The sequence below is a fragment of the Meleagris gallopavo genome, chromosome 10 (genome assembly GCF_905368555.1).
Source record: "Meleagris gallopavo chromosome 10, MGAL_WU_HG_1.1, whole genome shotgun sequence".
Taxonomy (NCBI): Eukaryota; Metazoa; Chordata; class Aves; order Galliformes; family Phasianidae; genus Meleagris; species Meleagris gallopavo.
In genome coordinates, this window is record NC_139413.1 from 13,953,081 (window position 1) to 13,971,244 (window position 18,164).

The 18,164-nt window shown below is 37.6% G+C and overlaps 1 protein-coding gene across 3 annotated transcripts in view; it reads left to right on the top strand.

Moving 5' to 3' along the window:
* Positions 1–17,928, top strand: part of TGFBR3 (transforming growth factor beta receptor 3) — a 114,727-nt gene extending 96,799 nt beyond the window's left edge. For all 3 annotated transcript variants that reach the window (XM_085231330.1, XM_085231328.1, XM_085231329.1), the window contains exons 13-17: positions 544–843; positions 1,686–1,803; positions 5,557–5,592; positions 7,691–7,798; positions 14,126–17,928. In XM_085231330.1, coding sequence (XP_085087456.1) covers positions 544–843; positions 1,686–1,803; positions 5,557–5,592; positions 7,691–7,798; positions 14,126–14,244 — 681 coding nt within the window. In that variant the 3' untranslated portion in view covers positions 14,245–17,928. The remainder of the gene's footprint in view (positions 1–543; positions 844–1,685; positions 1,804–5,556; positions 5,593–7,690; positions 7,799–14,125) is intronic.
* Positions 17,929–18,164: the final 236 nt, after the last annotated feature.

Here is an 18,164-nt window from a genome sequence, read left to right on the forward strand (position 1 = left end):
ATGTGACTTTCTTTCTCATTCTTTTTCCCTTTTTTTTTTTTCTTTATTTCTTTTTTTCCTTTTTCTTTCATTTTTTTCTTCTTTTTTTTCCCTTATTTTTCTTTTTTCATTTTCTTCTTTCTTCTTCTTCTTTTTTTTTTTTTTCATCAGTAAAACTTTCAGTAAAGACATAGGATTAGTAATTGCCTTTCACAGAGTTCATATGATCTGTCTGGCTGTGAGGGAAGAAGCATCATCTCAAGCTGTTGTCAGCTTCATCCTTCCAACCCCTGTGATTCTGTGATCTGGCCTGGATTTTATTTATTTATTTAAGATAAGGAATTGGATTTGTTATGCATGGTAATGCTATTAAACAGCTGCTGGTTTGAAACTGTAGATTTTCCTCCTGCGTATGACAGCCTACCCTTAACATTCAGCTTTCAAAACAGTTCAACTGGAATGTGGAACTGGATCACTACTTTAAACAGATGTCAAAAATATGAATGAAATGTGAACTAAAAATGTCATTTTGGAGATCTTACTATGTCTTTCTTTTTATTGCAGGTGTCTGTGACTAAAGCTGACAGATCCTTAGGTTTTGCCATTCAAACGTGCTTTGTTTCCCCATTTTCAAATCCAGATAGAATGTCTGATTACACCATTATAGAAAATATTTGTCCTAAGGATGAATCTGTTAAATTCTACAGCACTGAGAAGTTGAACTTCCCAATAGCACATGCGCAGAAGGACAAAAAAAGATTTAGCTTTGTGTTTAAACCAATATTCAACATCTCACTGCTCTTTCTTCACTGTGAGTTAACTTTGTGTACAAATAAAGACAAAGATATTCAAAGACTGCCTAAGGTCAGTACTTTTTTTTTTTTTTAAAGTCTTAAACTGATTTAAGTAATAATAAGTTGTGGGGTGTTTTTAATCTGAACTTTAATCTGAAGAGACTAAATGGTTTTCTGTTGGATTGATGTAATGAACATATTTCTAGGTTCAAGATTTTATAATGAGTTATGATGCTATATGTTTTGACAACAAAAATTACAGTTTCTATTTAAATCTCATTGTGAGAGATAAATAGAAATTTCTTTTCATTATGCAAATGGTTCAGATTTATCTTTGCTATCAATCTCACATAACATCGTGACAAACTGTTATGCGTAATACTAGGTAATCTTGCAAGTGTGTTTGACCTTCCTTTTATGAATTGTGAGAGCAGCTTATCTCAGTACAACTTGGTAGAAAGTAACTAAGTACTGGCATGTCTGCTACATTTTGGTTCTATATCATCTTGTGTGTTTTTACAGCAAACAGTCCTGGGCTGCTCTACTGATTCTAAATAAAATTCATATTCTATCTGATATTTACAAAATCACTAAATTTTGCTTTATGATTAATGAATATGGCTTAAGTTCATTACCAGAGAGCGTATTTTAAGAACAGCTGAAGTTCAGTAGTAACACTCCTATAAATCTTAGAGGATCCTTAATGAATGCAAAGGTTGCATCCTAAAGCATTGTTTGGGATTACTTTTGCCTGTATGTTATACAGATATTGTTTGGAAGTTCTCCTATATTTTTTGATAAACAACATTTGATAAAACTTATAAGGAGATGGCTGTGCAGCTGGCAGAGCTGGACTGACAGACAGTGCTGGTGTTTGAGTGACTCTGACCTCACTGTTCTTTCCATCTGCAGTGTGTTCCTCCTGATGAAGCTTGCACCTCTCTGAATGTGGATATGATCTTGGCCATGATGCACAACAAAAAAACCTTCACCAAGCCTCTTGTAATAACTCATGAAGGGAAACTAGAAGGTATGAAAATGGGCTTGACTTGTTTAATAGATCTATATATATTATATTATGTACATATAGCCACTCGAAGTGGGCTTTAAAAAAAAAAAGTACTCTAAGTAAGAAGCATCTTGTAATCTTGTGGTAATACTGTGTTTATAAGTTGTTATTTGTTTAGACTTTTCCTTGCAGAAGTTATCATGGCAATTGTTGCCATCTTTTAATGGTCTTTATTGATCCCTGGAATGTGATTTTGCCCAGCATTGACAAAGGAATACTGTACTAAGCAACAAAATTGGTTTCAAAAGTATGAATACGTCACTAGTGTTTCCAGCACTTCTTGTTGCTCAGAGATCAATAGCAGTAGTCTGTTCCCTGCTGCATCACTTCTTTATTTCGTCTGTAAATATATATCTAGGAACAACAGCAGTAGAATTACAAAGTCTTGAGAATGCTAAAGCCCCAAAAGTTTGTAAAGCAAAAGGGTGGCTACTGGAAAGAAGAAGCAACAGAAACTGAGAACTATTTCCTGTTTCATTTAGTTTGAAAGTTTTTGGTGAATCCCTCTGGCAACAGCATTAGTCATGTTTTGTTACGTTCATAGGAGAAGGTATACATTATCTTTTCCTTTTGTATTAGCATGGCAGTTTAATTAGTAAGCTCTAGTGGCTTTATGTGCATATCAAAATCTTACAATTGTGTACAAAAGCTGCTGGAAATTTCGGAATGCTTTTCAGGTGATGTCAAAGGATGGGGATAAGAAATCCTTTAACTTCCATTGTACAGTATGAGATTTTTAGTTTTCAAACATTTCATAGTACCATAGAGCATTGCTATAGGACTTAACGGAAAAGTATTTCTATTTAAATCTACAAGGCAGCTTATGATTTATTTTACAAGTTTCTTGATAATACAGATCAAATCCACACTGATTTAAAAGCAAGTAATTGATCTGTTGATGTGATATAGCTGACTCTCTACTTTGGGCCTGATTCTGTGCCCTTTCTTTTTACAAAGCTCCTACTTTTTCATTTGGTTTTTTATTGGAGATGAGTAAATCCTCCAACTGAAGTTCATCTTTCAATAAACGGACTTATACTCTGAGCTCTCTTGCCCTTCTGATGTGTGGAGCATTGTGTGCAGCTCCCATCTAGGACTGCACTCAGAATGTTGCCTTTGTGAGAGGCACAAGGTCTTAGTGTGCAAAGACGAGCTAAATTTATAAAGATTAGTTGCAAGACAACGATGTGATAGAGTATTTTGTTGTATCGTGGGTGATTTGGTCTAATTGTGGGACGTTCCATGGAAATCTCCAGCATATCACAGCTTTCAGATGTAATACAAAGTGGCACATTAACAACGTAGCTTTGTTGGTATGCAGTTGTTCTGCAGTGAATCAAATGACCCCTTTCTAAAAGTAAAGAGCAATACATCTAACTAAGATTTGGAGAGTAAGTCACATTGCATCACTGAACTGGAGAATTTATGTCTTGGAGGTGTTGTTCATAATTTTCTTTCACGTGAACAGGCCAGCTTTCATTGTTGCAGACCATATTATGAGTTACTGCTATTGCAGCTGCTTTGTAAGCCAAGTGAAGGAGCCATGTGCTTGAAATTTCAAAAGCCTTAGCAAACTAAATATTGCAAAGGTATTTTTTTCTTCAGCCATGATCTTATGATTGTCTGACTTTAGTAGAAATCACAACTGTCTTATCTGTATGAGACTAATTACTTCTCCCTTACTAATGTTATTACACTTATATACAGACTCACATATATTGTTATGGTGGATCCCCATGGAAGTGTCTAAAAGCTTCATGTCATGTTCTTTCCATATTCATTATTGCCTTTTAACACCCTTGCCCTGATTCGTTGAAAGGCATATAGCTATAGCCATTTAAATGTTTGGAAATATTTGCTCTTCTATTGAAATATTTGAACAATGAAATTGATAGACTTTTTGGCAAGTATGGAAAGTTTAGATTGTTATTTCAGCAAAAGGGGGTTAAGCTGTACAGCCAACAGGGGTGTCTGTTCTGAAAAAGTATAGAGCATCATGATGGTGTTTAAAAGCTAGTAGCTGTTTTTACTGGATTCTGCTTGCTCCTGTGTTGCTCTGAGCAATCCACATTAAAATAACATGAAAGAACTGGATCAGTGGGGAGAATTGATAACGAGCTACATAACCTATTGTTAATTAGTGAACTTCATATTCTCTGTACAGAGGCCAACGGCAGAATGACTGTGGAAAATTAATTCTCCTCTTATCTTGGAAGGCATGTAGTTGGCACTTACAATATGCCAGTAGAGTATTTAGACAATCAGATAGTGCCTTTAGCCGTGTTTGTACTGTGGATTGCTCCCTGGTTTCAGTCCAACTTTCCTCACAAATGTTACATTCAGTTTTGCATGAACAAGCTTCCCCAAACCCTCTTTTCTCACCTGTTTCCTACTACTGTTCCACCTGTTTTCTACTATCCTGCTGAGAGTGATTTGGAGGAGATAACTGTGCATTAGAACAACTGAACGTAATGCAGTTTAAGAATAAAGTGCTATTTGGATATTGTAGACACATGTGTCTGAGAGTGTAATGCCCTTATAGGATATTGCTGTCAGTTTAGTGCTGCCACTTGAGTTTAAGAAGCTAGAAAAACTGGCCTGGTTTTAGAATGCTTTAAATAAATAACATTTATTTTCAGGGTGGGGTTTTTTTTTTTGCATCACTATGTTTATGTTGCTCTTGGTTTGTTTTTTGGTCCCTAAAGGTATAAAAATAAGTATTGGGGCACTGTCTTAACAAATCCTTTTACAGCTATTGCACTGAACACCCTCAAATATTTCCAGAATTTAAACAAGATCCCTAGGTTACTGGGCAGGACAGAAGCAAACTCTGCAGCTAACCAAACAAAGACTTGGATCTGAAGCCAGGATCTCTGGCTCTTCTGCTTGAGGTGGCATTCTTGGAGAAAGATAAGAGGAGCCAGTTAAGCAAAAGAAGAGAAAATTCTTCACTTCTTAATGTGTATTTACTTAATCACTTTCTGCTACATGCTGATAATGATAATGATAATGCCAAGAATAATAACTTTGGTTTAATAGCTCTGATCTTTGATTCCTTGTGTGTATTTAAACTAAACCAAACAACCCACCACCACTAACAAAGCCCAACAAAACAACATTCAAAACAGAATACCAAGTAGGAATTAAGCTAACGTGTGAATCAACACATCTTCATACAATTTGGATGAACAAATGTATATTATGCCATAATAGTGACTTTTTTCTTTAGAGAAGATAGCCACTCATTGTTTTGGTTTTCGTGATTTAGCATGCTGATATCTCATGTTTGTGACTGGTCAGTAGCCAGATGAATGTAATCGCTTTAGGACTGACCTTGTAATATGTGCTCATTTAAGAGCTCCTTATACAAATTAACCAGACTTACTGCAAGTTAGAACTGATGATATCTGGGTGGGAAGCTGTAATGTATGTACCTGCCAGCAAATCACACTTTGCGTGAATGTAGTTCATGCTATAATGTTTTTCTGAGGAATGATCAATATATGAATGGAATTTTCCTAGGCAGAGCAAGATTTGGACTGGTTTTCCTGAAGTTTTTGGTTTCAAAGATTACCATTAATGTAATGGAACATTACATTACCAATGGTAATGACATTAATTAATATTTCTGCTTTATCAGTTCCTGAAGTTTACTTTCACAGTTTGAAGGCTCTTTGCAAAACTTTCTAATTTTTTAAATTTGTTTTAAAACAGATTCTTCTCTTCCAAAATCAAATGTGAGACAACCGTGTAAGTAACTCTTCAACCTATCTCTTTTAAGCCTTAAACCTTTGTCTAGTATTAGATTAATGAGGAAAATTATATTTAAACTTTCTGAATTATGTGTGTGTGGATGAGTTTATTAAATTCTGAGACAGGAGAGAATTCTGATTAGTGCTGCTACAGGCATTCCTATTAATCTTTAGAGAGAAGAACTGTAATCATATCTATATGTGAAAATTGAATTTGGGAAAACACCACTTAAAATTTCAATCTTAATGACTTCAATAACACTGTGTGTTATTTCCCCCAACTCTGTCAAGGCTACCACTTCCCAATACAAGAGCTTCAGCAGCAATGCCATCTTAAGGATTTCCTGTATCCTATGGCAAGCCTCTCTTCTACACTGCGCTGCAATTGCTCACATCCTCAATTACTCTGGCACCAGCTCTCATAGGCCATGCTCTAGATGAGATCACTGAATTGACATAGGATTCATTTACTTGTTTTTGTCCTGTTGTCTTGATATAGTGAATTTCATTTTTTACCATGGTCAGTGACTAACTCTGGAGAGGTAGAAAGAGGGGAGAAGTGGCTCTAGGAGGTGAGAATAAAATAGGAAATTGAAGGTGATTTGCGGCTAAAATCAGCGATGAGTGAAGAAGAGGGGAAATTAGAAGGGGAAGTGCAAAGAAGGTTTTTTTCCCCTCTATTTTTGTCCCCATAACTTTGAGACTGAATTTGAGACTCTAAATAGCGAAGGTGATGAAAAATTATGCTTTTACTGCATGCGCCTCTAGATAACTTTCTCCTCTTCACTAAATATTCTCAGAGGAGAGTATATGGGGTTGGTGCCTCATGGAAAAAGAACATTTGAGTTTAGGAAGTCCTTTTCTGTTTTGCATTTAAAAGTGACCAAGTGCCAACAAAGGAATGAGAAATAGTCCCATATTAGTAATGGGAGAAAGGCCTTCTAAGCCATTATCCATCTAGTTCTGCACATGCAAACTTGATCACAGGCACTCAGGCCCTTGCTAACAGGAACTGCCGGAAATGACATTTGTCAGAATGGGAATGGCACTGAGGATCCCAGGAGCTGGTGGGTGAGGGGATATCTATGGGGATATCTGTTGAATGCAGGAACATATGTAATTATTTCCAAAGTGAGGGTGTTGGTTGTGTTTTTAGAACTGGAATTCTCCTGAAGGATACTACTGAGAAGATCTAGTCAATTTATTTCCCAGCCAGCTTAGTCAGTAAAATGTTATTTGCTGGCCTAAGCCATTCTGCGTACTGGGACACATTAAAAATATTGAAACTAGAAATCCATTTTGTAAGAAAAGATTTCCCCCAAATGGTTGATGAAAGAGTGTTTTTGAAGCATTTCTAATCACCAAGAAAAAAAAAAAACAAAAGCTAGAAATTTTTTTGATGTTCAGCTCTGGGGCATCATATCAAGGAACCAGATGCTGTTACCCTTGAAATGATGCTGCAAAATTGCCTCTTCCCTAGAAAGTGATCTTGTATGTATGGTGGGGGGAGTGTTCTATTTCTGGAATTAATTTTAGTTATTGTTTTTCACGTTTGGCAATCTTTTCAATTGTTTCTATTTATGTTTTTGCTGACTTTTTGTTGGCATCTCTTTCCTCTTAACATCAGTTCCGTTCTCCACCTAGAATTCAGACTGAACTTGTAGGAGATGTAGGGAAAAGTTTGCTTGAATATTAGGGCATTTAAATTAAAATAATATTTTGCCAAAAATCTCTGCCTTTGTGAAACACATTTTTAAGATAAATGCATATTTAATTGAAAGCAACTTATTAAGGGCCAACTGAAAATGCTTAATTTTTGCAATGTGTTCCACATTTGGGTGTGCAGAGCTGAAGCTTTGTTTTGTGCTGTGGAACAGTTGGTTGGACTGAAGCCAGTCTCCAAAAGCATCATTTTTATTTCCTTGATGTTAATCTGCTACACTGTTCCTTAAAATGGTGCTTAATTTACTATGACCTACAACTAAAAAAAAAAGCTAAACAACTTTTTCCATGAAAGTTTAAGGGTAGTTGTTCTTAAACACAACTTGTCACTGACAAAAATTAAAAGCCCTTATTGTGTGTGTTTGCCATTTTAGCTGTGTTCTATGGCTTGGACACTCTGACTGTCGTGGGCATTGCCTTTGCAGCATTTGTAATTGGAGCCCTGCTAACAGGAGCGCTGTGGTTTATCTACTCTCACACAGGTAAGCATAAGAGCTCTTAGTGACCTCAGTGTAGATTGTACTGCAGGAAATGCAGTGTGGTATGAGTCCTTGCAATGAGAGTGGGGAGGGGAGTTAGCAATAGCCATCCTGCCCTTGTTTCTCACTCGCTGTTCTCTGTGAGCAACTCCTTGCAGGAACCTGTTGGTATTTATGAGTAGATAAAGTAGATATGCCCTTCCTAAAAAGGGGATATAATGTGTTATGAAAATATTTTAATTTTTTTTTTTTTTAATCTTAAATGTAAGTCTTGAAAACTCACCTGGAATCTTAAACATAAAACTGAGATTTCCTGTGTTGTGCAGTATCATTAGTAGCATCTCTGTTTCAAATTAATTAGCATAGCCATTAATGTATCACTTTTGGTTTACATACTACTTTTTCTAATTTATTTGTGTTGTTGGTTACTAAACTTAGTTAATAAATTAGATTTATGTGACTCAGGATGTGATGTGATCTGTGAGCCAAATGACTGAGAGAGTGCCTTACTTGCTTTGACATTTCCTGAATATAACTAGACTTGAAAATGTTTCTCTTGATTACATAGAAATTTTGCCCCTGCCATTTATTTTTCTGTTCATCAACTGTTGCACAAGATGGTGGAAGTCACAGGTAATCTGATTTAATTTAACTCAAGCAAATAACCAAAAAAGTGCCTGAAATTGATGCACTTCTTATGTGCAGCTAATTTTTCAGTGTCTCCTTCTCACACTTCTTTCCATACTATGATGAGTTAGCAGAAATGCAACACCATAAGAAGCAGAGTTTGTTTAGGGAGGTCTGTGTTTTGTGGCTTGATGTGAACAAAGACTGAACAGTGATAAGGCCTTGCTTTGGGTCACGTGGTGTTGGCTGCCTGTGGATTATTGAGTATCTCAGGATCTCTACAGCATACTGGACTCCCAACTACTTCCATTTTTGACACTGCAAGACCTGCCAAGATCTTTGGGAGGTGGGGAGAATGTGAGGTCATTTACTCCAAACCTGTGCAGCTCTGGAGTCCTAGGATTGTCCCATAGCATATTACATGGTATTGTGGGTTTTCCTCTGCATTTAAAACTTCATGGAAGCTATATAAGTGTAAGAATCTGGCCCTGTCAGGTCAGAGCTCCTGTAAATATTATGACCCAGGAGCTTATGTTAATTCGGAAAAAATCTGTTTTATTTCCAGTTGACAGTACAACAACTTAGTATAAGCATTTTAATACCTCCCAATGCATCAGCTGTGTATGAAGCTTGTTTGGAATTCAGGGGCAAATGTGGAAACTGTAAATGTTGGGATCATAAGTATAAACAGTATTATCCTGCCCTATGTACTGATGAAACATTATGCAAGAAACATAAGTGTAATTTTGATGAGTAAATAGGAGATAATTTCCAAATAGGCAACACTTACTAACAAAAATAATAAAACAGTTGTTGAATTAATATTGTTGGTTCTATGTTTGTGAAAGTTGAGATTCTGTTCATATGCAGAATCAACTTTGGGCTCATGTTATATCTCAGTAATAATGGAACACTCAGAAGCAACATGATAAATCCTTCAGTAACAGCAAGACTTGGACCAATCCCATTAAAACTATTACATTAACAGAGTAGATCAGTCATAGTTACGCTGTAAAAGTAGTGAAGAAGACAGCTGCTCCGACTTTGTGTTTAAGAGATGAAAATAAGTGCAGAAAAAGGCCTGACAAAGAGAAGAAATGACTTAGAAGAAAAAAAAAAAAGTAAGGAGACACTGTAACTCATCAGATCAGAGAATCACAGCAGTGAGATGAGAAAATTATCTAGGAAGTTATCTGGGTTGGATTTTGAAAGTGAGTCTATGTTCCTGCACATGTCATTTTTCCATGCATAACAACTTGTATCTACAAAGAAGAACTTCAGCAGATTACAGTGAAGGTTCTGGCAGGGACAGTCTCTTAGAGGACAACTGCTGTGACAGACAAGATAATCCAGCTGCAGTGGAAACATTTGGGAGTTCACTGCAGACTTATTTTAATAAGGAGGAAAAGAAATGTTATCTAAATATCATCTACAGAGTGGTTGTCTTTTGTTGTTACAGAATTCACCCTCTGTTGTATTGCTCTTTGAAATCTCATCTTTTGTTGCAAATAATACTGAGTTTCTATTCTAACCTGTTATTTAGACCAAAAATTGGAAAATGAGTTAACTCCGAAGTTGTATATTATAGTGATACTCAGAGAATGGAGAAAAGCTACTGCTGATGGAGAATGCCAGCTTGGAGTGTGTGAAGTACAATACAGCAAAAAGCCACCTTTTTGCCAATAGTAAGAAGGCTTGTTGATATGATTTTGCCAGAATGGCTCTACAGGCTCATTATAGCATGGAAAAAGCTTTACATGTATGAGCTCCTTTATTCATCTCTATTGGCTGTTACCATCAAAACCTCAGTTGATAGCAAAAAAAAGAACTAAAATTAAGTAGAATTTAATCTCAAAATATTAAACAGGAATTGTGTTTTGTTTTTGTTTTTCATATAGGACTTTTGCTGTTTTCAGTGATTAAGATATAAGAAATTTCTATCAAAAGCATCAAAACTTTGCTTTAAAATTGTGCATGGCTCTCCAAAACAAATCAATGTGAAGCTGTCCTAAGCTACACAGGTAGTAAGGGAGGAGAAAAGAGAAGCTATGCTTGTAACTTTGGAGGAGGAATTTTAGCCCACCTTTCTGCAAAATGATTCCCTACTTTTGATCCTTTGTCCAGTTGATTAGAGGCCTTTAAAAGCGACTGACAGTAGTATTACTTCTGACTGACAGGTCTCCAGAACAACAGGAAAGCAGCAGAGATTTGCTACAATTAGATGAAGAAACAAAAATTCTTGCAGATTGTGCAGTTTCAGAAACCCTTCAAAATTAGCCAATATCTATCAAGTATCTGTCTTAATAGGAATAACTGGTCATGTTTAGGAAAGGACATGCACAAATCTGTAAGCTAGTGAGTCTGCCAAACCTATATCCAAAGGTGTAAACAGAAAGCTGTTACATGGAATGTCAATCACTTCATTCTCTAAGGAAGTGCTTTCTTCTGCTTCAGACAGTGCTGCAAGTTAATAGGATAGAATGTTCCAAAATCTGAGACGTTAAATGCGTTTCTCCTCCCCCACTTCTCTTTTTTTTTTTTTTTTTTTTAATGGGATCTGATTTAAAATAAACTGACATAGCAACCAATTATATTTGGCAGATGGAGATAGAAAAGCAAACATTCAGACTTCCTGGACAGGGAGTACAACTGGCAGCTTTCCTAAGTGTGAATAATAAAGTGCATGTTGTCGTGCTCGGATGAGTAAAAGCTTGTTTACTGTCAATAGACATGTCCATTTTGAGTAGTCCTGGTTCGGTAACGTTGGATACATTAAACTGTTTACAAGAAGACAGATGGGGAATGCCTCTTTAGCAATAATTTACATTTCTTTAAGTCCATTTCATGAATATTCTTTAAAAATGCTGTGCTGCAGCTTTGCTGGGTGTTTAGGAAATAAGATGCAGGAAAAGTCAGCCCGTCCGAGTACAGTTGTTGGTCTGTGTCTGTAATATCGCAGTGACAAAGTTTCTTTTCTTCCGGTCCTTGAAAATTTATTCCGCAGCTGATTGGGGTGTATGGGAGCTGCCAATAATGCTCTAGAGATGAAGCACTGAAGAGGAAATTGAATTCCAGTGGGAGATGCCAGTGAGGGAGGGGGCTGCCATCCTAAACTGAAGGGAAGTGCCTGTAGGACGCTTCCAAGAGAAACTGAAAGGAGCAGATAGCGTCGTAGGGATTGCACAGAGGCCGACATAATGCCTGTCACTTTTCCGTAAAGAAAACAATACACACTTAGCTTATAAATGAATTTCTGGTTAAATACATCCAGATTGCTCTGACACGCTAATGCAGAGCTGTGTAACTGTGTGGTTTGTAAGTGGGAGACAGCGGGGGGAGGCAGGGGCCCCACTAGGGGAGCCCAGCCAGAGCTGCCTCCTCCAGTGCTGCCAGCTGGGGTTAGCCCTTTGCTGCCTTCTGATGATTTTCCTTCTCTTGTTTTGTCTTAGTGAAAGGGAATTTGTTTATTCCTGCCTCTGTAAATATATCCTTTTGTATGAAGGAAGGAGGGCTTATACACAAACAACTGGAGGAGAAGGGAGCAGCTAGGAAGGAGAAGCTATACAAACAAGGCTTATGAAAGTCTTTACAGTACAGTAACACAAAGCACTGATTTGATGCAGCTTATTCTGATGAGTTACAAAGCTGTTTCAATGCAGGTTAGGGGTGAAACACATGTTATGTGTGAATGGCTGGGGCTACATTCTGACTTGTTGCCTGTAAGCAGAAATCTGCATTTTGCTGGTGAGCTGTGTAGATATTTCTTACACTGTGGAGAACAGAATCAAATCTGCTCACAAAAGCCAAGGCTGTACTTCATGTCTGTGAGGGTGAGACTGACCCTCCCACACAACATTTCATTGGCCTCCTGGGCAATGCATTTTAGTGGTTTAGTTGTTTTTTTTTCTTTCCCTTTGCCTTCCCCATCCCAATAGCAGCAGGGTGCAAGGCAGGTCTGTGTGCTCCGGGGCTGTGCCTGGGCTTACAGCTGTGGCTGCAGCACAAGCTTGCAGTGACCCCAGCAATTCCCATTACAAAGAACGCTTGCAGCCTCTGCTGTGAGAAATCCTCAGACCTCCCTTGTTCAGAGTAGACTCTGAGGGCTCTGCAGCCAGCAGAAATATGTTTTCTTCATCCGGTGGAAGACTATTGGCTTTGGCCTGAGATGCAAAACATTAAGCACATGCAGCCTCAAGGGTCCCTTCTTGAGGAGTAAAGGATGCTAGAAGTAAGGGCATGAAGTGTGCCATGAGGCACCTATAGGAGAGCCTGTCCTTGTTCTGTGACCCTGTTACTGATGTGCTTGGACTGAGCAGGAAAGAAGAATTGGACTCCACCTTTCTTCAGCTACTGGCAGATCCAGCCCGTGGGATCAGATAACCTCAGGCAACACACAAGGCGAGAGATCTGCAGTCCTCCTAAGCTTGTGAGGCTGGAGATCCACCAATCTTTGGCTCTTCCTGATTATTCCTGCCTGTGATCCAGCAAAATACTCCCTTCTTGCAACTTCACTGGCAGAGTGATTGTGTGCTGCTGCTGCTGTGGGTTATTTCATGGCTTCGCATGGCAGTTATTTCTCTGTTACTGTGCTGTGATCTCTGACTTAACCTCCAGACAATGGTTATAGAATCACTGAACAGTTCAGGTTGGAAGGGAATATAAGATCATCTAGTTCCAACCCCCTGCCTTTGCAGGGGGGCAGTGACAGTGTAAATCATGTAAACTTCATTTTCACATCTGTTCTAAAGAAGCTATTTTGTAATATTGCTACAAATGACATTGCAAAAGTGAGCACTGAAACTTTAAAATAAATAACTGGGGCTTTTTTGTATATATATTATTTATGATTTCCTATGTGGCCTCAATGTGATATTTTGGGCATTTACTTTATGACACAATGCAGCAAGAGCTGGATTTCTTCCAGAGGATCCCTGCCACATGTGCAAAAGGGACATGAAGAGAGCAGACGAAATCTAGGTTTTACCAGGAGGCATAAATCTGTCTTTAACTCCTGAGTGCTTGATTTGGCAATCCAGATAACAAAGAGCTTTTAATTTATTGTCAATAAACAATTTACAAGAAGTGGTGAGGTTTGTTCTTACTGAGTTGTAAGTGCTGCACATACTGTGGCAGCTGTAAGGGAACTTCCTACATGTTATGTTCAGAGTACATCAAGTCAAGATTGCAGCATAGCCTGTTGTTTTTCTACACTAAGAAATGGATCATGTCTCAGGATATGTGGTATCCTGCTGACTGATGAACTTTGTCTTTAGCTCCAGCTTCTCAGTTATAGCAAATGCACTCTTCTGTGAACTGGCGTTGGAACAAAAGTCTGCATTTCACTGCCCTTTCTCCATATAACAGAGAAAGCTATGAAGTTGTCAATCATGTAGCAAGACACACCTGAGTGATGGCTGACAACAGAAGATGGACAGTGTCCATCTTGGTCATTTCTATCTGCTGCTTTTACAGTGATTAAGAAAACAACAATATTGTTTTCCCCACGTGCATAGAGATGCTGAGGTAACAAAGTATAGTAGCATCTTCAGCAGTACTCTGAGATCTGTCACCCAAAGCATTAGTTGTATGGAAATAAAAAACATCAGAAGAGAAAGACTGGGAAGGAATGGAATATTTTCTGTCGCAACTATCACTTTCCACTTCTCTTCCTCCATCTCCTTTTTTCTCTCCCTGTTCCCTCAGGGGAAGCAGCTGGACGACGGCAGGTCCCTACATCCCCACCAGCCTCTGAGAACAGCAGCGCAGCACACAGCATTGGCAGCACGCAGAGCACTCCTTGTTCCAGCAGCAGTGCAACCTAACTGTGGGGAGAGCAACACTGAGGAACAGCATAGGAGTGCAGAGGTTCAAAGGACTGTGTGTTGTTGACATCAGCGTTTTAATGCTCAAAGTTTGGTTCCTTTATGAAAACGTGAGGATAGATTGTTCTACAGAAAAGAAGACTGATTTTCTTTTGGGGAAGCCACTATGTGTACGTGTGTGTACACGTGCACGCAATGCATGGGTAAGCACAGCCTTTTGGATCTATAGCATGTTATGCTACATGTGACAAAGCTACTAATGTTACAGTACTGCAACCTGTTCTAGGGGTCTCTTGGCCCTCAATGTGAAATCTTTGCCAGTTTGGAAAGATGCTGCTTTGTCTATATGACTTTTTTTCCCTAAACCGTCTCAACACAAGGTATTCATTAAGGGAATTCAAAAAGATAAGCAGAACAAAAATTATCTTAGGTCAAAAGATTTCTATTTGTCTAAGCAAGAAAGCCTGAAGGTGAAATCTCTTTGATTAATAACATGTTATTATTTCAGCTATGTTAGCAACTTACGAGTAACCTTTGTTTTGTTAAGCTTACAGCTACAGCATCTCATTTCACTTTTCTGTTGTGTTTGCAGCCTCAGGCTTGTTCCAGTTATTTCTGTTTTAATACACGCTGATTTGGTAATTGGAGAAGAGCACGCTCTAACATTCCCTTTCCTCTTTTCCAGGCCAAAGCTCTTTTAATGAGAGATTTTTTTTTAATCTGCTATACCAAATACAAACACACACAAACAGATAAATAATGTTCTTATGCACTAGTATAAATGTGTGTGTACATTTAATGGCACTGTCCTTATACAAATAGATTTATATCTCAATATTTACATCCAAATTTGTTATTTCAACAACTGCAAAATTAGCTCAGCGTTCCTTCCATATGTAAAACATAAAATGCATATATATGAAACAGCAGGCTTCTTGGTTCATAATGGGTAGATAGAGGAGATTAAAACAAAAAAAAGGTGGTGGTAGTTCTACTCCTTTAGATCCCCTCAAATTCCCTTTGAAATAAAAGATGATTTTGAGAGGGCATAGAGAATGTGCAGTAAAGCCTATTGTTTTTGTAAAATGCCACCTATGAAACTAAGCTATTCTCTTAAGTATGCAGTTGTTTGTGCCAAACCATTGTATGAAGATTGCAAGCCAATAGTCCCATAGTAGCATTCAAATGCAGAAAGCACAAAAAGGTACTAATTGTCTCAGTTGTTTTTTTTTTTTTTAGTGAATTGCCATAGCTTGACCTTTGACTAGATGCCAAATGAGAAGAAACAATAAGTAATTTTTAATGTGTGATTCTTTGACTGTTATGTTGCCACTTTGTAATTTTAATGTGTCCTACTGATCCTTCTCCTATAAGGAAAAATGAGTGTTGTTTTCCTCTACAAATGGGATAACTAACTTTCATTAATTTTAGTAAAGATTACCTGTGTTTTGCAAGAGGAGAAGGGAATTGATTACACTAGAGTGATAGTCTGCTCTGAAGTCTGAGCTGCAGATTTCTTTTGCTGATTCTACACTTGTGCCTTGCTGATGCGAGGGTGGTCAAAGTGCAAGATATGCAATGGATGTTAAGCGCCCAGAGTTGGGTAGAAGAATATTGCTCAATTTGAACCAAATTTGTTACCAATCCTGCAAACATTCATGCCTGTGGGTAGCTACGTGCATCATCTTGATAGTGCCTGAATATGCTCAGCTCTACAATTCACTGGTATTCTCAGTGTCAATAGAGACATCCAGTGCATAGAGTTAAGCATGTGAAAAGTGTTTTATGTTACCAGGCCAATGAGTATTCCTGGAAACATCAGCAGGAATTGTCATGCAAGTGTAGTTCTACCCATGCACAAGAGTATGTGGGATTGGTTCTGATAAGAGGTGTCAGGAGGATGAAGGTGCTACCTGTGTGGTCAAAAAGAAAGTGCTTTGCCTAACCTTCAGCAGAATGTATTGTAAAAGCATATTCTATGTGTAAAGTCTTTAAAGATGTCTTCAAAGAAGACTAGAGTCTTTAAGTTCAATCATAGCTATATTTTACTACATTAAATTTGTGTATAAAGATATATTTAAATGTTTTAGATAAATGTAAGTTACTCTATATGAAATGTTTAATTTCAGTTACTGTGAAATTTACATACTCTGTAAATTCTTTCCTTGCTTTAACCCTTTCCTTCAGATATTTTATTGAGTAGTTTCTCATAAGAAGTTTTAGATTTGGTTGTTGGGAGGGATGGGTTAAAAATTTCTATGTAAAATAGATAACTATATTTTTGAGGGAAATGTGCTGCATTAAGAATGTTTTTATAAAAAAAAATACTCTAATTTTAAAATGATGTAGAGATTTATATTTACTGTTGGATAAACCAAAAATATATAAAGTTCAAAGATTCAGTTTATTGGCTTTGATTTCAAATATTTTAATTAACTGAACTTGGTGTACTTAGCTGTTTAATTCAGAAATTTTAATCAATCTGAATTAATTGGCTATTGGAGATTACCAAAAATATATGTAAGTCTTTAGCAGATGGAAGAGGCATTTCTGATTCAAGAGAGAGAGAGAGCTAAAATGGACGTTCCAAGTTAATAGCTTTATTACAAAAACCTATAGTACTTTCCAGATATTAAGTTGCCTGTGATTCAGAGTACTGATGCACCTGAAAGCTCTGCTTTTATAACAGCCATTCATATCTACTGCAAGTTTCTGTATTTGGTGTGGCAAGCTATCTGAATGTGTAACTGCAAAGTCACTCATTCCCAATGCAATTGAACGTGGGCTTGTCACAGTATTTCATGCGGCAAATGTCTGCCTGTTGTGGAGACCCACCAGGACATCTCTGTACCACTGGTGTCCAAGCATAGGCCTTTAAAGCAGGGCTTCAGGGAGGCTGGTCACATGCTGGCTCATCACAGTGGCAACTTTTAGCCTAATCGAATTTACTCCAAAGGAACTTCTTATGCAAGAATAGGAGGACTGGGTTTAAAAGGGACACCTTTTCTCTGAAAGCTAGCAGTAACATACTTAAACTCCGAACCATACTGCTTGTTGTGACATTCGCTGCCTAATCACTAACTTGTTAGAGCCTTTGGTGTTGGACATTACTATATTGAAGTTTCAAGAAGTCAGAGCTTTATATGTTAGAATGTTTTTGTAGTGTTTTCTGCATGGAAATGGATTTTCCAAAATGTCTGTAGATGTCGATGATTGTAAACTTTCCCCTGCCTTTTTCTAACCATTTCTTGTATGTACGTTATGTACCATTCTTTCTGTTACATATATCTACCTCACACTTCACAAGAAGACTGTACTGTTGGTTGTGCTGACAGCCCTTCCTGTGAGGTGACTGATCTGCCATGTTGTTGTTTGTCATTTCGGGGATGTTCATGGAGTTAACGATATTTCGCTGCCATGTACCTACCAGTTCCACGCAGTATTCTCACCTTTAAATAAATAAGTATATTTCTTTAGGATCCAAATGCCAGATTTTTTTTTAAATCAAAGAACATTAGAAATGTACTTGCTAATACCTGTGGCCAGTCAGAACATCCCGTTTGTACTACACTTTATGTTCAGTATTTCAGAGACTTGTGGAAAGTGCTTAGTTGTACAGTTTTGATAACCACAGTTTCATGTCATCTTAGTCTCTTGTGCACAATAAAGTATATATCAATTTAATAGTTGATGCTGTGATTCATTTATTTGAAGCAACTGATACCAACAAACTGTGAAAAACAGTTGATTGAGATATCTGCGTTGCTGCCTGTTTCCTTCTCTTCCATAAACTTCAGTGAGACTTGTGGTTAAGGGAGGATTTGATTTTTGTCATATTTTTCTTTTTCTCCTTTCTTTGTTCTTTTATTTAGTGACTTTAGTTGCCTTCTCAGTATCACGGCTGCTTACAGAAGGCAGCA